At 47.4% G+C, this 19,422-nt stretch overlaps 1 protein-coding gene across 3 annotated transcripts; it reads left to right on the top strand.

Annotated features, from left to right (window-relative positions):
* Window positions 1-500: 500 nt before the first annotated feature.
* CCDC28B (coiled-coil domain containing 28B) lies at window positions 501-19,421 on the top strand. Of its 3 annotated transcripts, none has more exons than XM_075604665.1 (6): window positions 501-889; window positions 8,628-8,809; window positions 12,415-12,578; window positions 13,940-14,085; window positions 16,453-16,475; window positions 18,936-19,421. In XM_075604665.1, the coding sequence occupies exons 2-6, from the start codon at window positions 8,628-8,630 to the stop codon at window positions 19,024-19,026; spliced, it is 606 nt and encodes a 201-aa protein (XP_075460780.1). In that variant the 5' UTR covers window positions 501-889; the 3' UTR covers window positions 19,027-19,421. The 3 variants fall into 3 exon arrangements, 2 of the variants coding, with proteins under 2 accessions (XP_075460780.1, XP_075460779.1); XM_075604664.1 differs by lacking the exon at window positions 501-889 and adding an exon at window positions 4,435-4,546; XR_012802198.1 differs by lacking the exons at window positions 501-889; window positions 18,936-19,421 and adding an exon at window positions 4,416-4,546 and having other exon boundaries at window positions 12,415-12,600.
* The last annotated feature ends 1 nt before the right edge of the window (window position 19,422 follows it).

The raw sequence follows: 19,422 nt of genomic DNA, 5'->3' as shown, positions 1-19,422 counted from the left end.
ATGTGCCCGTGGGGAGGTTTTGAGAAATATCCTGTTTATGATAGGGAAGTAGAAGTACACAATATGCGTATTCATTATTTGTAAATTAAACTCACAGGATTTATTCTGCGAGCTGCGATATATTGCACTTCAATGGGACTTTCCGTGCAGTATACAGAATAAGATCCAAGTCTCTCAGCCAACATGCAAATTATACATTGGAACCATTTCATTTGGGATGTAGGAGTGAATTCTTTTGGAAGCTCATCGGCCTATGGGAGCTGAGATGTGCTAAAGCTTAGCACCCTTTTGTGGATTTGGGCCATAGACCACAACTGAATATAAACTGTATGTTGGCCCAGTGTAAGATTCTATATCCTTTTAGAGGTCAGTGTTGTAAGGCTGCTCCTCCCAACTCCTGATGTATAAAACCAGGATTGGCTGAGCATTTACCCCCACCTTCCTGGGGTGAGTGGTTAATTAGGGGCCCTGAGAAAGGAAAGGCTTGGAAGGGACCATAGCCCTTTAAATGAAAATACTGCACATGCAGATCCTGAAATAGATGGCGCATCAGCACCTAAACAGAGGGAGGGGGAGGACTGGATCTATCTGACAGGGGGAGGATCTATTTGATACAGAGAGTGAGGGATTAATCCATCTGAGAGATGGGGGGGTGAGATAGAGGAGAAAGGGATTGGGAGTATTGTGATAGATTGAAGTGCCAGATGCATCAGGGAGGAGGGGAGGGTTAGTTAAATTTGTTAGAGATAAAATATATGATAGGAAGGGGGTGCTAAACTCCGGGTCCATCCTGAAAAGGGAGGGGGCGGTGTGACACAGAGGAGGGAACAGTGTGACAGGAGGGGGACAGTCTGCTGCCCCCAACCAACCTCCTACAGCAGGGCGTCAGGTCAGTCAATTCAGGGACATCTTTGTCCCTGCGTATCTCTGTCTCCCTCCTTCCTCTCTCCATTCCTATTTAATAAGCTGTAATGCTGCTTCCCGGTGACGGAGACGTCCCATTCATTTATCCCACCATACGGACAATGGGGCTTTTGTCGGTTTCTCGCTCTGAATCTTTTTCTCTCCTCTGTCTTTGTATCTGTCTAAATCCAAAATATCTGCATCCATCTTTCTGTTATTTTGTCTCTCCCTCTCCATGTACAAGAACATCTTTCTCTCCCTGTGTATCTCTTCCCTGGGGCACATACAGGAGGGTATCCATATTTATTCAACCTAAACACCTACTTCTTTTCATAGCAAAACAATCTCCTTCCCTTTGTGTTCTTATAACAGCTGTGTAGGTTTAATAGCTGTGTTTGTTTGTGCTGGAAACTTGTAGGTTCATTGCAGGTTGTGATACATTTGATGGGCTGCTGCCAATACAAGAGTTGAAATGATAGGACAACATTTTTTAAACCTCACAGGTCTCTTACACGTGACAAAGTAACCTGGAAAGCTTTGTACACAATAATTTAATCTATAAAGAACTCCAATGTTGATTAATTAACCTGTAGTGGGCCGGAAGTCTAACTGCACCCAATGAAAAAGAGACCTTTTGAGGTTTAAAAAGCTGTGTACACATGAAGAAGAGACCTGTGAGGTTTCGAAAGCCCTGAACACGTGAAGACAAAATACTGAGAGGTTTGGAAAGCTTTGTATATATGAAGACCAGAGCTGTGAGGTTCGGAAGTCCAACGGCACCCGATTGCCACCAGACTTGTGGAACTTGCAGTCCTGTGATATGTCCGTGACTGCCTACCAATGACGAAAATGCAAGTGTGATGCTCTCCACTAACTACTGTTTCGATCGGGCTCCACATTCAGCCCGATTATCCCTTAGAAGAGGGGTGCGCAAACTGGGGGGCGCAAGACTTTCTGGGGGCGGGAGGGGAGCGGGGGCCGTACGGCACTTACAGAGGCCCCCTGCTCTTCCCCCAAGCATTTAAATTAAATGCACGAGGCCTCTGTAAGTTCCCTTACCTCCGATTGCTTCGGGCGACATGTCGCCATGGCAACGCGACATCACAACTCTGCGGCGTTATTTGATGCCGGAGATAAGGGGAGGGCAGGCAAAAATTTGCGCACCCCTGCCTTAGGAAACCAACATTTACCTGGCATGGGAAAAAAGGACCTCTGGGTGCCAGGATCTGTGATCTACCAGATAGCTACAGAAAGCCTACATTATGTGTGTCCTTACAAGGCAGCTTTGTCACCAAGTGTAAAAGGATTTTGCTGTTTTGAGATGAAGCACAGTGCCACTACTTTTTCATTACACTGACACACTGTCACACTCGCATCAGACACAGAGCCAAGTTATTTGTGCTGCTCATTACTGGCACAGAAGCAATCTGTCCTACTTACATTACAAAGACCACTGAGAGTATGAGAGATACAAGGGCTACTTGGTATCAGACAGGGAAGAGGGGCAACGCAGTAGTACAGGGGGTTTTCGTGTTGCCACTTTAATGATAAATAGAATCAGACCAGGCACTGATCAAAAAGAATAAGGTGTAATATATGCAAACAAACAAAAGGAAACAATGGGAGGTGAAAGTAACCAGTAGGTTCAAAACTGTCCAAAGTTCAGCAGGCAAACAACAAGTCAGGTTGTGCTCTCTAACAAAGATCCTGTATTAATCTTTAATCTTATTATATATTTGTGAAAGCACTGTATGCCTGTCTGCATCTTCCTGTGTCCCTAGGGGAAATCTCATTGGTCCCTTGGGCCGCCCGCCCCCACACCTCTCATTGGCCTGAGGCGGAGTGACGACACACACACACACACTCTGTTGCTTGGCCTCACTCTCCCCCGTCAGTTGGACCGCAGCTCACCTTCCACACCCCCCCCCCTCCTCTCCCGGTGTCCCTCACTCTCTCCCCCCTCCCCACCTCACCCAAATCCCCACGCTCCGCAACATCCCCAGCCGCACCATCACCCTCACTGTGCGCCGCTCCCGGAGAGGGGAAGCGCGGCCCTCCTGCTCAGCAGCAAACTCCAGGCTCCTCCCCTCTCGCTCACAACGAGGAAAAGCGCGGCGCAGCCCGGGCCTCCTGGACTCCCCCTCACGTGCGCCGGCTCCCGGAGAGGGGAAGCGCGGCCCTCCTGCTCAGCAGCAAACTCCAGGCTCCTCCCCCCTCGCTCACAACGAGGAATGGAGGGGAAGCGCGGCCCGGGCCTCCTGCACTCCCCCTCACGTGCGCCGGCTCCCGGACGGAGGGGAAGCGCGGCGCGGGCCTCACGTGCACTGGCTCCCAGACGGAGGGTAAGCGCGGCGCGGGCCTCCTGCCACTCTTGCCCCCCTGACAGCTTCCCGAACTCACCTCCTGCCCCAGCCAGATGCCACAAGGTCAAGGTAAGTCACCCACCGTCTCCCACCCACGCACTGTCTCACCCAGTCACCCACACACCCAGTCACCCACTTTCACCCAGTCACCCACTTTCACCCAGTCACCCACCCACTCACTCAGTCACCCACCCACCCACTCAGTCACCCAACTCACTCAGTCACCCACTCACTCAGTCACCCACCCACCCACCCACTCACTCAGTCACCCACCCACCCACCCACTCACTCAGTCACCCACCCACTCACTTAGTCACCCACCCACTCACTTAGTCACCCACCCACTCACTCAGTCACCCACCCACTCACTCAGTCACCCACACACCCAGTCACCCACACACCCACCCAGTCACTTTCACCCACTCACCCACTTTCACCCAGTCACCCACTCACTCAGTCACCCACCCACTCAGTCACCCACCTACTCACCCACTCAGTCACCCACCCATTCAGTCAGTCACCCAGTCACCCACCCATTCAGTCACCCACCCATTCAGTCAGTCACCCAGTCACCCACCCATTCAGTCAGTCACCCAGTCACCCGGGGGAAGCCCAACCCTGTCGTCCGCCCCCCCAAAATTACATCCCGGGCAACGCCGGGTCTCTCAGCTAGTATATAATAAATTATAGATTTGTAACGTGCACAACCTGACAACACTTTAATGATGTAATTTATGGTGCAGGAAGTTGCAGGTATCCTAAACATCAGTTTAATTTCACATAACTGGCTATACAGTATGTCAGGAAGATACTATGTGACTGAATAAGGCTACGCTTATAGTGACGGCAACGCGACGTCAGGCTACGGTCGCTGGAAAAATCAAATTCAATTGACTTCCAGCGATCGCGACCAAGCCGCTGCGCCGCGCTTTATATAAGAACGCGCGGCGGCGGCAATGCATTTGTTTTGACGCGACGTCACTGTCGCCGGCACCATAAGTGCAGCCTAATCCAGCAATAGAGAGATTCGTAGCAACGTGGTTACATCATGGCTACAGAAACTCAATCTGAAACGGAAACTTTATATTAAAATCACACTCTTTTTCAGCCACCCTCTTCTACTCTCATCAAATGGTCCCCGTCACAGGCAGAAATGGCATCACAGGAGGTGACAGTTGGACAGCAGAGAGACGCAGAACACTGGACATTGCGGCACACAGAGCGAAATCATGGAGCCAACAAACAAGGGCAGATTTCATGTAGTGATATTTTATTTAATAGTGAGGCCTTTTTTTGATAAATTAAACATACAAACTTATTACCTGACAAAAAAACATTCTGATTACAGGTTCTCTTAATTGAGGTGTAGCTGCATTTATATGCAGAGCAATATATATCTATACCATGCAGAGAAACATATATCTAAAACACATAGAACAATATATATCTGTAACCCCTCTATTTCCACAGTCTATATGTGCTGTGGCGGGGCCTGAGTCCTTCCTCCCTTAGTACAGGCATACCCCACTTTAAGTACACTCACTTTAAGTACACTCGCAAGTAAGTACATATCGCCCAATAGGCAAACGGCAGCTCACGCATGCGCCTGTCAGCACGTCCTGAACAGCAATACCGGCTCCCTACCTGTACCGAAGCTGTGCGCAAGCGGGGAGACTGTAGAGCCTGTTACACATGCGTTATTTACATCAGTTATGCACATATATGATGATTGCAGTACAGTACATGCATCGATAAGTGGAAAAAGGGAGTGCTTCACTTTAAGTACATTTTCGCTTTACATACATGCTCCGGTCCCATTGCGTACGTTAATGCGGGGTATGCCTGTACACCATAATTGGACCCCATGAATTAAACCAGTTGAGACGTGTATATATTTACTGGTGATTTATGACCTCTGGGCAATCCTTAGCCCGATACTCTTAAAGAAAAAGATATATATATATATATATATATATTTTGTGAGGTCTCCATCACAGCATAGGATCTTATGTCCCAGATTAAGACAGGAAACATAGTCTCTCTATGTATATGGGGTTTATGTACAGGGTTAAATAATACACTAACATGCCCACCGTCCCTTTAAGGCAAAACAAATCATAAAAAAAACTCCTACTCCTCTTAGGAGACTAACTATACATGCAGCTTCAGCCCTTATTAACTGGATGGACAGCTAAGCTAAGCTGGTTACCACCCCAAAACAGGTTCTATTATATCTAAACATAAACAGTCTCTGCATACAGCAATATAGTGTTTCTTTTATCTGTTACTCCAAGGTTATGGAGCAGACATCCCCGAGTCGCGTCCACAGTCTCGCGTCCTTCCTTCCTAGGAGAACTCAGCCCCACGAGAGCTCAGAGAATTTCTCCTCTGTAATTCTATTACTATGGACCGGATATTCCATGCTTCAGCATGGTCTTGCATCTGTCCTTCTTTCTGGGATTAACAACCCAGGCAGTCCCAGCAGGCTCCGCGACCGCCTTCCAGCGAGCCTAGGGGACTGTGTCAGCTTCACATAGCTGGGGAGAACTCTTCTCTGTGCCCCTTCTCTGGGAACAGCAGTCTCTCCCAGTGTGTAGTCACTTCCTGACTTTTAAAACTCCATGAGCAATCAGGAGTTCAGCCTGCCTAATTCATTTGCAGCTGCTGCTGGCTTCTCTAGGGAAATTAACTCTCTCTACGCTGGAACGTCCCATAGCTGCCCTATTCCAGCACCTAGAGAAAGTGATTTGTTTCACAATATATAAAACAATAAATTAGGACACTGCGCTATTGTCCCTTAATCTAGTCTCAATGTCCGATGTAGAAGCCCTTTGGGGTAATATTATTGCCAGCACTGCGTTGGAGCTCTTATCTCACATATTGTCGTGTAGTCACGTTGCAGGCCTATTAAGGTTTAATGAAGAAAACCCAACTGCGCCGCAGGTAAGTGGAACGCACTGCTCCTTAGCGAAAAAATGGGGTCCAAAAACTAACTTGCTGGTGAAAAACAGATTTATTTACCGACAACACAGAGCATGGCAGCCGAAAATGTGCAAGCTACTCTGACGCGTTTCACGCACAAGGCGCGTTATCAAAGATAAAGCAGTGCTTTCCCCTTACCTGCAGTGCAGTTGGATCCTCTTCATTTACTCGACTGGAGAAACACGCCCACAGAGTTCAGATGGGACAGGTACTGTGAGTAATGGTTTTTCTCTGCTGAAGCAGGAACTACCCTTTCAGGATACGGTTATTTGATTGTGGATGTCCTTACATATTCCTTGAAGAGGATACTATCCGGGCACAGGAGAATATATGGAGGGAGTAGGGGGTGTTTCTTCAATCTTGGTCCCAGCGGGAGATTACCCCCCAAAAAAACTTTCCCATCCGTTCCTTCCTCCCCCGTGGACTTTATTACCACTTTCTGAACTGTTATCACTTGGTTCCAGTGGAGGTAACCTATTAACATGTTGTTTTCTACCTAAAGGGAATTACATTTATTTTATATGTTAATCATTTATATATCTGCACCCGGATCCCACATTTGTGCCCTCATTACAACTGTTATATATGTGAATTAAGTACCTTAGGAAATATTTTCTCTTTATTCCGGTTCCAACTTTGTAGCACTGGTCACAAACGTTTGGTTCCACTATATCAATCTGTTAAGGGTTAAACATTTGTAAGGTGCGTGGGTAATTTGTAAAGGATACTCAAGTTGCAGGAAAAAGGCCTCCCGGCTGTCACATCTTAACAGCCCAGCAAGTATCTGGATCTCTCTTCTTTTTGGACTCTTCTCCTCATACACACAGGTCTCTTTGTGTGTAGGAGATGTGTTTCTGCTGCTGTCTCTCTCTCTCTTTCCTTGGCTAGCAGTCTCCTACAAGCCTCCTCTTTCATCATCTGAGTGTCAGGCTGTCTCTCTTAAGCACCTCTCACTGTCACCTGGGTTGTCTCCCTATGTGATGTGCCTCTCAGACTACGTCTGTGTCTCTGTCTCAGAATGGCAGTTGGACTCCCTCTTAGTGTTGGACCGGGTCCTCAATTATAAAAAAAAAACGGGTAACGGGTACCCGGCCAAAATTAAAGGTTCTACCCGGTTGGGTACCTGGTTTGGCACTTACCTGCAGGGTGGCGGCGACATCTAGGACCAGCAGCAGCAGTCCTGTGGCGGTGGCAGCATCGGAGGTGTCTTCAACCGGCTGTCCAATAGGAACGCTCCGTCTCCTGCTCCGGTCACGTGGTTCCCCGGCGGCTCACACAGACACTGCTTACCTGCTCTGGTGCTGTGGAAGTGATTCCTGCAGCTCCCCCGCCGGCTGAAGACACCTCCGATGCTGCCACCGCCACAGGACTCCTGCTGCTGCTGGTCCTAGGTGTCTTCGGAAAGGTAAGTATTAAGATTATTTCCAGCTGCCCTGACATTACCCGGCGCCAAGTCCACTTCTCAGTTGCCATGTCCGGGTAATGTCCGGGTAGCTGGAAATGTGCCGGGTACCGGGTAATTCCAGGTACTCGGTACACTACTACTCCCTCTGTGTCTGTCAAACTGACAGTTTGTTTCAACATTCTATCTGGTTTTCTCCTTATCCAATCCCATATCTCCTGTCCTGTTACCAGGCAAATCAGGGACAGTGTCTCTTATTATTTATTGCACCATGTGATAGGTGGAGCAGATGAATTCTGTATTGTTCACAGTATACATATATTTGTAGCAGGGGCAACATATATATATATATATATATATATATATATATATATATATATATATATATACACTTACAAATTATTGTACTTCAACATTTTGTAGCATTTTTAAAAGCTATAACATATACAGTAGTTTTATCACTTAAGTTGTACATTGAGTTTATATGTGAAAATGCACATTGGTGCATGAGCAGCAGCAGTGAAATTAGCCAGAGCAGACAGTCCAGGTGCCTTTTGGGGGCTGGATTTTGCACACAGGCTACTAGTTTAAGAGTTGGACACCAGGATTTGGTGAGGGTAGCTGCGGAGAGGTGGTGAGATTGCTGTGGGACGTTCTTCACAGTGCGTTCACCAGCACCTCTGCCTCCCCTTACCGCAATTTAGCCCCCGTCCTGATGGTGAGTCCGTTTTCACACGGGTAATTCATAACTCTCTAAGAATTTATTTGGCTTGAACAGTGACATGATTAGATTTTACAGTTACAAGTATATAGTTTTCCGCATATTCTGGAACATCGGTCTTTGGAGGATTATTCCTGTTTTTCTACATACTAGTTTAAGAGCTCTGATATAGAGCATTGCAGCACATGTCTCCCTCAGCCCCCCCCCCCACACTACTGACCTCTTTGCCACACCCTCTTATTGCCCCCCCCAACAGATGCCCATAGTGGGTGGGAGGATGGATGACAAGAGGAAGAAGAGGAGCCCCAAGGTGTGTTTGACCCAGACCCTCCCTCCCGGGCCACTGCGCAAGGTACCTGCACCCCCCATCAAGAGTGCAACCTTCAGCCTGGGGCTCCCGCACCCCCCTTCTCCAAAACAGAGGGCCAAGCTCAAGAGGTAACTACCCCCACTCACGCAGACACACACACATACAGGCACACACACATCTGTGTATAAATAAGGTTTGCCTGTGTGTATAATGTGTTAGTGTATACAGTGTTTCTCCCTCTGTGTGCGCATATATTTAATATCTCTGTGTGTGTGTGTGTGTGTATGTATATGTATATATATATATATATATATATATATATATATATATATACACAGTGTTCGACAAACCTATACATTTGCTCGCCCCGGGCGAGTGGATTTAACATCGTGGCGAGCTCCTATTGGCCCAAGCAGCACACGTTTGGTACTAGGTGGCGAGTAGATGTTTTTGTGTGGCGAGTAGATTTTTTTGGTGATTTGTCGACCACTGTGTATATATATATGTGTGTGTGTGTGTGTGTGTGTGTGTGTGTGTCCCTGCGGTATATGGATCAATGGGCCCATGATTTTTTTTATTTTTATAATATTTATAAAGTTATGTTCGGGTGGTACCTGACGCCTCAGAGGTTGAGGCAGATTTATTCAGAGACCACAAATCACTGCTGGGGGGGTTGCGGCGGTGTCGGAGATATGGCTCACATCTGGTGGTTTTGCCCCAAAATACAGAGATTCTGGGGAATTTGGTGCAGGGGACTATTGGGATAAGAATCCCCCTAGACCCAATTATAATGGACCTGGGTAAGCCGCTAGATAATTTAAACTAAAACAAATCTAAATTATTGTTACATATCCTGACCGCAGCAAGACGTGCAATCGCAGGGGCCTGGAAAAAACCCCAACCCCCCTCCAGGAGAGAGATTATCTCGAGAGTAAATGAGGGGCAATCTATGGAAAGACTAACAGCTTATGTGAGACATAACTCAAGAAAATTCCAAAAAGTCTGGGAGCCCTGGTACTCTAGTGGGAACAGGTGAATTTTTCAGTCACTGCGGATTGGGGGCTGTATTCTCTCTCTGAGTTGGTAATTCTGTGTAATTTGTTGTGTTGTGATTGTCTGGCGACGTTGTTGGACTCCTTGGTTTTTTTTATATCGGTGTTAAATTACCTAACACCCTCCCTTTTTCTCTATTTTTGTATCCCTTCCCTTATGTTTTTCAAAAAACTTTAAAAAAAAGTGTGTGTATGTACTGTATAAATATTGTCACTGTGAGCACGTGATCTGCATATGGGACAAAGGTTAATACACAGCTGTATATAATACATAGCTGACCCACTTCACCTTCCGCAAATGTTCCTCAAGTAACTAATATCTCCTCTCAATCTGTCCCAATATACAATCTGTCACGAACAGCACACTTGTGAGCACATGATTTAGATATGAAACCAAGGTTAATACACATGGCCGAGTATTTACACTTTACTTGGTTGCCATAATACTTGCTGACACCACTCAAGAAATATCCAAATAAAATGTGTATCTGCCAGGGTCTCCGGTCCCTGTTTATTAAAGAAAAAAGTATGCACGTAACATACAAAAATCTGTTGTAGCAAAATGTGTCCGAAAATGTACTTCACTCTATACAGAGGGTGCAACCAGTTCATTCAGACCCCAAAGAATCACTTATTAAAGTTTTTTGTTTTAAAAGATATAAAAATACAGAGCTCAGGTTACAGAAAAAGATTATTACCAGAACATACAGTTATAATAAATGCAGACCAGTTTCTTAAAATAAAAGGATAAAACATAAACAGAAATCCCTATACAGGACGTTACCATATGTCATAGGTCCTTTCCCACAGAGGTCACTGGAGTCACGTGTTTTGAATTCAGATTTTCATATTACCTTGGTGAGACTTATGTACTATTTATTCTTCATTGGAACAACATAAGCCCACCCCTATCGTAAATCGGCTTCGGCTAACAGTTTTATGACTTAAGAGAAAAAAAACTATTTTCTTTGGAATTTAAAAGTCTGACTAAATATATAAAATACCTCATATCTTAATTTCTCTAATACATACAGTAGACAGGCGCGAGTCACATCAATAGATTCAGGCGAGTTTGCTGAATGTAACAATACTAATTCAAATTAAATTTTAGCAACAAACGGATATCTGTCCCTTGTCACCTCCGAAACATCAAGTGTTTGGCCTCATTGCATCTGTCTCCTTACAACAATTACAAATATCTAAACGTTATTCTTCAGAATAGATGTCAGATGATATCCTATATTTAATATAGCCCTCCAGCTAAGTGGTGACCTGTTTGTAACCTCTCTCTGTGATGCACACGGGATATTTCATGAATGTTAAGGATTTCTTTGAGGCTGACAGCCCATGATTTGGCTATTGTCTACAGCTTTCTAAACTACAGATTTCACTTTTAGTGGGCCATGAGTGATAGCCAACCAATGCTGGGAACTGTTCCACGTACCATTGTGTAGCTGCATTAGGGAATAACCTTGCCTACTGTGAGCCTCACACAGAACTCCCCCTCCCCCCCTGAGACTTCTCCAAAAATCTTGGGCTCATCCTACCTCTCGACCAGGCCATAGGACCAAATGTGTGCCACTGTCCATCCTACTCCTGCCACAGGTAGGATAGACACTACACTTGATCTTAGCCAAAAGGCAGAGAAGCGATGCAAAGCCAGTCAAACCACTCACAGACAGCTATTTCGACCTTGTGGGTCTCATCAGTGTGAGGTTGGTTGTACTGTCTTTGCAATTTTCAAGGCTGGGTAGTGTTTACCATACACATTTTAAGTTATGGTGGGTGAAAAAGGCGACAAGAAACCTCCAGCGTATAGCATACATATACATATGCAGTGCACAATAAAGAAGGACGCTGCGCTATTGTCCCTTTTTATATTAGTCCCAGTTTCCAATGTGGAAGCCACTTAGGCCAATATTATTGCCAGCATTGCTTGGAGCTCTTATCACCAAATGGTGTGTAGTCACATTGCAAGTCTCTTACTGGTGAAACATTTGTGAGGTGTGTGTAATACACAAAGGAGGAAAGCAGGAAAGGGTCTTCTGGCTGTCTGTTATCCGGTTGCTCTTTAACAGCCCGGCACGTTTCTGGATCTCTCTGATCTCTCTGCTCTTCTCCTCCCTCTTTCTCTATGTAGGAGATGTGTTTCTGCTGCTGTCTCTCACTTTCTCTATGCTTGGCTAGCAGTCTCTCACAAGCCTCCTCTTTCACTTCTGTGTCAGGCTCTCTCTTAAGCCCCTCTCACTGTAACCTGGGCAGCCTCTCTTTGTGCCTATCAGACTGTCACTCCCTATCTGTGGCTCTCAGACTGACTGTTGGTCTCCAGATTGTATCAGTTTTTCTTCTTATCCAAACCCATATCTCCTGTCACGTGATGCCACACAGATCAGGGACAGTGTCTCTTATTCCGTATCACACCATGAGATAAGTGGAGCAGGTTAATTCTGTATTGTCCACAGTATAGATATATTTGTAGCAGGGGCTACATTTATATATCATATTTATCTATAATATCTGTGTGTACTTATAATATCTGTGTGTGTGTGTGTATATATATATATATATCTCTGCATATACTCGGACACAGGCTGAGCCAGCCTGCTGCTGCACCCGAGTTGGCTGCACCATGTGTGGGATATCAGACCCTCTCTTATTATCACCCCATGCTTCCCCTGCAGGGTGAGTAAGGAACGTGCACAGCCCCCCACTCCCTGTGAGGGCTTGAGCCCAGGGCCCGCCCTGCAGCACTCCTTCCTGACGGACGTATCCCACGTTTGTGAGATGGAGGGGGGACTTCTGAGTCTGCTCAACGACTTCCACTCTGGAAAACTGCAGGCGTTTGGTAACAGGAGTAGGGGGCGAGGGTAGGGGGCCAGATGGTGTGAGGAACTGTGTGTGGGGGGGGGTTGGAGCTGTCTGTGTGGGGGGTGGAGGGAGAGGAGCTGTGTGGGAGCGAGGAACTGTGTGTGAGGACCTGTATGTGTGTCTGGGGGGGAGGTGGGGGGGTCAGGAGCTGTGTGTGTTTGGGTTGGTGAGAAGCTGTGTGTCTGTGTCTGTGTGAGGAGCCGTGTGTGTGTATGTGGGGGGAGAATGAGGACCTGTGTGTGGACCTGTGTGTGTGTGTGTGTGTATGTGGGGGTGAATGAGGACCTGTGTGTGTGTGTGTGGAGCTGTGTGTGTGTATGTGGGGGGAGAATGAGGATGTGTGTGTGTGTATGTGGGGGGAGAATGAGGACGTGTGTGTGTGGAGGGGGTGGGTAGAATGAGGACCTGTGTGGAAGGGGGGGGAGAATGAGGACCTGTGTGGGTGGGGGGAGAATGAGGACCTGTGTGTGTGTATGGGGGGGGGGGGGGATGAGGACCTGTGTGTGTGTGGAGCCGTGTGTGTGGGGGGGAGAATGAGGACCTGTGTGTTTGTGAGCTGTGTGTGGGTGGGGGGGGGGGGGGGGAGAATGAGGACGTGTGTGTGGGGGAGGAGCAGAGTGTGTGTGATTTCCTCACAGGCCGTGTCACTTAGTGTCCCCTCTCCTCACAGGCCGTGTCACTGAGTGTAAACCCCTCTCCTCACAGGCCATGTCACTTAGTGTCCCCTCTCCTCACAGGCCGTGTCACTGAGTGTCCCCTCTCCTCACAGGCCGTGTCACTGAGTGTCCCCTCTCCTCACAGGCCGTGTCACTGAGTGTCCCCTCTCCTCACAGGCCGTGTCACTGAGTGTGCCCTCTCCTCACAGGCCGTGTCACTGAGTGTCCCCTCTCCTCACAGGCCGTGTCACTGAGTGTCCCCTCTCCTCACAGGCCGTGTCACTGAGTGTGCCCTCTCCTCACAGGCCGTGTCACTGAGTGTCCCCTCTCCTCACAGGCCGTGTCACTGAGTGTCCCCTCTCCTCACAGGCCGTGTCACTGAGTGTCCCCTCTCCTCACAGGCCGTGTCACTGAGTGTCCCCTCTCCTCACAGGCCGTGTCACTGTGTCCCCTCTCCTCACAGGCCGTGTCACTGAGTGTCCCCTCTCCTCACAGGCCGTGTCACTGAGTGTCCCCTCTCCTCACAGGCCGTGTCACTGAGTGTCCCCTCTCCTCACAGGCCGTGTCACTGTGTCCCCTCTCCTCACAGGCCGTGTCACTGTGTCCCCTCTCCTCACAGGCCATGTCACTGAGTGTCCCCTCTCCTCACAGCCGTGTCACTGAGTGTCCCCTCTCCTCACAGGGCAGGCTTGCTCCTTTGACCAGCTGGAACGGGTGCGAGAGATGCAGGAGCAGTTGGCGCGGCTACACTTCAGTCTTGACGTGTGCGCAGAAGAGCTGAAGGATGAGACCCACGCAGAACGCAACCTGGAGCAGCTGCTGAGCAACGTGAGGGACATGTATATGTAAATATATAATAAACACACAACCTGTATACAACCTGAGCGACACAGGTACATATGTGTTTATATATAGCTATATATACAGTGGCGAGAGAAAGTTTGTGGACCCTATGGGATTTTCACATATTTCAAACCTAAAATGTTATTAGACCTTAATCTAAGTCCTAATAATGGATAAAGATAACCTGATCAAACAAATGACACAAAAACATGATACATTTTAAAAATGTATTTATCCACAAATGGTTCAATATTCAATATCCACGTGTGATAAAGTATGTGAACCTCTAGGCCAGGTCCCCAGTGGCCGCTGCGATGCGCGTGCCACACACCACAGTACAGCAGCCTATGGGGCAGGCCCCACTGGCTGTGTGTGTGGGCGCGCAAAGTCCAGTGACATGTACGCTGGCAGGGCCGCAACACGATGCAATCAGGTGGTCGGCGCGGACCAATGGAAGGGCAGATATTCCCTGTCATGGCTTCGTCCCGTCATGTCCCCGCCCCCAGCGCTCTCCTAGACCGCCGATCGTGGCTGTAATCTGTGCACACGCCGCCATGCCGCCAGGCGCCCGTGCAGCAGTGAGGACGTGGGCCGTAGCCTTATTCAGTACCTGGTGGCGCCCCCTTGAGCAGCAATGACTTCAACTAAGCAGTTCCTGTAGCTGCTGGGTAAGTCACGAACATCGGTTTTGAGGAATTTTGGCCCCTTCCTATTTACAGAACTGCTTCAACTCAGTGACATTTGAGGGCTGCCTTGCACGGACAGCTCGCTTCAGGTCCTGCCACAACATTTCGATGGGCTTTAGGTCCGAACTTTGACTAGGCCATTCTAAAACGCGGATTTTCTTTTTGTGCAGCCATTCTTTTGTAGATATGCTTGTATATTTAGGATCATTGTCATGCTGCATGACGCACTTTCGTTTCAGCCTCAGCTCACAGACGGATGGCCTGACATTCTCCTCTAGAACAGGGGAGCGCAAACTTTTTGTGCTGCGCCCCCCTGTCTCTCTGCCCCCGGCTCTCGCGCCCCCCTGCCTTCCTTCAGCCGCGTCAGATGACGCTGCGTGGGCGTGTGACGTCAGGTCACATGGTGCTGCGGCGTCTATTGACGCCGCGTTGCCATGGCGACGCAACACAGACGGCTGAATCCCGGTAAGTAAACAGTTGCAGGGGCCTCACGCGATCCCCCGGCATTTAATTTAAATGCCTGGGGGAAGAGCGCGGGGCCTCTGCAACAGCCCGCGCCCCCCCAGCACAATCTCCCGCCCCCCCTGGGGGTCGCGCCCCCCACTTTGCGCACCGCTGCTCTAGAATCTTCTGATACACTGCATGGTTGTGTCAATGATTGCAAGCCGCGTGCTCTTTGGCGAACTTCAGATGGGCAGCAATGTTCTTTTTAGAGAGCAGTGGTTTCCTCCTGGCTATCCTTCTATGAACACCATTCTTGTTCAGTCTTTTTCTGATAGTTGAGTCATGCACACTCACATTAGCTAAAGTTGAGAGTGGCCTGCAGGTCCTTGGCTGTTACTCTGGGGTGTTTTTTGACTTCCTGGATGATTTGCCGGTTTGTTCTTGGAGAGATTTTGGTAGGATGATCGCTCCTCGGTAGAGTGACTGTGGTCTTGAACTTTCTCCATTTGTAGACTGTCTGACAATGGATTGATGGAGCTCCAAATACTTAGACATGGTTCTGTAACCCTTTACAGACTGATGAGCACCAATAACGGTTTTCTGAGGTCCTCAGCAATTTATTTTGATCGTGGCATGACGTGTTTCCAAACACCTGTATGGCGTAGATCACACTCACAAAATTTCTGATCTTTATATAGGGTGGGGCCTCCCAGACTCGCACCTGAAGATCTAACTAATTATTTAAACACCTGATTCTAATTATCCACCTTTAATTTTGCTGATAAAACCAGGATTTCACTTACTTTTGGAAATACCCTGACTCTTAATTACTAATTGTTTGTCTAATTCATACATCATTTTGTTTCCAAACACATGGAATTGATTAATATAAACCCTATTGGATATTTTAAAAAATACTGGTTTTGATTGAAGAAGGTTATCATGGAAAAACAATGGAATTTCCGTAATTATCATTGGGGTTCACAAACTTGTTCTTGCCACTGTATATGCCACTGTGTGTGTATGAGATATATATATATATCTATATATATATTATATATATATATATATATATATAAAACACATACTGTATACCTACTTGGAGCACAGGGACATCATGGAAACATATGTATAACACACATGAATACAGAGACAAACACATTGTGTATGTATTGACTGCATGATGTCTGTCTCACAGTTTTTGACATATATTTTCTTTCAGCTGGAAGATCTGAGCAATTCAATGTATCCTTTCAGGAGGCACCCTTAGCTGTATACAGGTATACCCAGCTTTGTGCTATAGTGTATCTATAGAAATACACAACTCTGTGCTATAGTGTGTCTCTACATATACGTGCGTGTGTGTGTGTTATGGTGGGTAAAAAAGGCAACAAAAAACCTCCACCGTTAGCATGTAGCCAATAAAGAATATCACTTGTGAGCACGTTCATATGTCTTAGCCAGGTCTGCAACCCTGCCTTTCAACCATTATCACCTAGCATACAGTGCTCTCACTGCAGCAAGGAAATCTGGGAAATGACATGCAAATGAGCACACAATGTGTCACCATTTGCCTGGAATATCCATACACATGGAGCCCATTTAAGCAAATGCATCGCCGTTCACACAGCTTTTAATCCCAGCATGGGACTAGCAAAGCAAGTCAAACCACTCACAGACATGTTTCAACCTTGATGGGTATCAGCAGTGTGAGGTTGGGTTATACTTGCTTTGCAATATTTCTAGGCTGGGAAGGTTTACCATTACATTTTAATGCTAACGGTGGAAGTTTTTTGTTGCCTTTTTCACCCACCATAACTTGAAATGTATATGGTAAACCTGGCCGCCCTTACTCTTAAAGAAAACATTCTATACTTAACACACTACATATACATACATATGCAATGCACATTAAATAAGGACTGTGCGCTATTGTCCATTTTATTAGTCCCAGTGTCCAACGTGGAAGCCACTTAGACCAATATTATTGCAAGCACTGTATTAGAGATATTATCTCAAAATGGCATGTAGTTGCGTGGCAGGCCTGTTAAGGGTGAAACATTTGTGTGGTGTGTGTGTGTGTGTGTGTGTGTGTGTGTGTAATACACAAAGGATCCTCGAAAGTTGCAGGAATGGGCCTCCCGGCTGTCTGTTATCCTGTTGCACTTTAAAAGCCTGGCAACTATCTGGATCTCTCTTGCTGTGCGCTCTTCTCCTCTCTCTTTCTCTGTGTGTAGAGAAAGTGTTTCTGCTTATGTGTCTCCCTTTCTCTCTCCTTGGCTAGCAGTTTCCCACAAGCCTCCTCTTTCATCGCTGTGAGTGTCAGACTGTCTCTCTCTTAAGACCCTTTCACTGTCACCTGAGCTGTCTCTCTTTGTGCATCTCAGACTGTCACTCCCTATATCTGTCTCAGAGTGACTGTTTATCTCAAGATTTTTATCTGTTTTTCTTCATATCTAATCCCATGTCTTCTGTCATGTGTTGCCAGGCAGATCAGGAACAATGTCTCTTATTTCTTAGGCTGCGGTCACGCTGCAGCGACGCGCGCTTGGCGCGATCGAATAGATGTTAATTGGTGCACATGTCCACACCGCGTGCACGTATGCTTTCCAAAGTTCTGCGCTTGGGGAGACAGGAAAAATTGATATGTAAGCGCGCTGAAGGGTCACATGACCCTTCAACAACGAATAACATAGCACCAGTCACCATATACATACACACACACACACACACACACACACTGTCAGACAATAGGGCAAACATAGACACCATGTCATGTGAGATACATATGGGGGAAAAAACATTTATGGGAACAGAGTGATTTGCTACTATTATAAAAAGACCTCTCCCGCGGCCGGCACTGACATGCCCCCTCCCTTATGTGCCATGCCTCCCCGCTTGCGCTCGCAATTTGCTGCAGGACAGGCTAGCGCTCATGCTCAGAGAGTTGTGATGTCACGGCTCTCAAGCATGAGCGCGCCTCATTGCACCGTGTCCGCAGCCTTATTGCCCCATATACACACAGTTCTGTGCTATAGTGTGTCTATACATATACACAGCTCTGTACTACAGTATAGTCTGTGTCTGGTGATATAAAAAGCTCTGTGCTAAAGTGTCTATACATATACACAGCTCCGTGCTATAGTGTGACTATAGGTATACACAGCTCTGCTATAGTGTGCCTATAGATATAAACAGCTCTGATATCGTGTGCCTATAGATATACACAGCTATGTGCTATAGTGTGCCTATAGATATACACAGCTCTGTGCTATAGTGTGTCTGTTGATATAACTAACTCTTGCTATAGTGCAGGGGTGCACAAACTGGGGGGGCGTGAGATTATCTGGGGGGGCGCGGCGGTTACAGAGGCCCCGTGCTCTTCCCGAAGGCATTTAAATGAAATGCCGGGGAGCACGCGCGAGGCCTCTGTAACTTCCCTTACCTGATCTCCGGCAGCTTCCAGCGATGTGTCGTCAAGGTAACGCTGCATCATTTGGTCACATGATGTCAACGCGACATCACATGACGTCGTGACGGCAGAAGACGCTGGACACCAGGTAAGGGGGGGGGGGGGGAGAGCAGGCAGGGGGCGTAGTCTGAAAAGATTGTGTACCCCTGCTGTAGTGCATCTACACATATACACAGCTCTGCAGGATAATTAACTCTTTTCTTTAGTAGTAGTATCTTTAACACAAACTTTAGACAAAAACTGCACCTGGCAGAAAACCAAGAGACGCCTCCCTCCCCGAGCGAGGATGTGACCGAGACTCATCTGCAGGAACCCCTGGAGTAAAATAGGACTGGGACACACAGCACCAGGACAGCTGCTGCACAGAAGGAGGAGTTCGGCAGAGGGTGCAGGAAACACACCATACAGTACAAAGGACTGGTTTATTAGGAGCTGTCTCCCCCAACACTTTCACTGCTCTGCACAACACTGCAGCTTGGGGCTTAGTGATCAGTACAGCACTGTAAATACGGTGCAAGGTGGAGAAGGAAACACTAGAATAAGAGACACTGTACTGTGCAAGGGGTGGGGGGCAGACACGTGAGAGCCAGAGAATAGTGAGTGCATGAAGCAGCCTGCAATGCACGTGTGGTGTAGAGTATTAGGATTCAGAAATACGTCATTACAAAGTTGTAGGACAGGGTGGCCTACTCCAGTCCTCAAAGGCCACAACAAGTCAGG

The sequence above is a fragment of the Ascaphus truei genome, chromosome 6 (assembly GCF_040206685.1).
Source record: "Ascaphus truei isolate aAscTru1 chromosome 6, aAscTru1.hap1, whole genome shotgun sequence".
In the NCBI taxonomy this organism is placed as follows: Eukaryota; Metazoa; Chordata; class Amphibia; order Anura; family Ascaphidae; genus Ascaphus; species Ascaphus truei.
Note: the sequence above shows the minus strand (reverse complement) of the source record. Positions and strands in the feature narration are given on the sequence as shown.

Excerpts from the sequence above, each read along its gene's own strand:
- CCDC28B (XM_075604664.1), top strand. The coding sequence starts at position 4,496 with ATGGAGCCAACAAACAAGGGCAGATTTCATGTAGTGATATTTTATTTA. Across the intron at positions 4,547-8,627 it reads TAGTGATATTTTATTTAATA|ATGCCCATAGTGGGTGGGAG; the intron begins GTGAGGCCTTTT and ends CCCCCCCAACAG. Across the intron at positions 12,579-13,939 it reads TGGAAAACTGCAGGCGTTTG|GGCAGGCTTGCTCCTTTGAC; the intron begins GTAACAGGAGTA and ends CTCTCCTCACAG.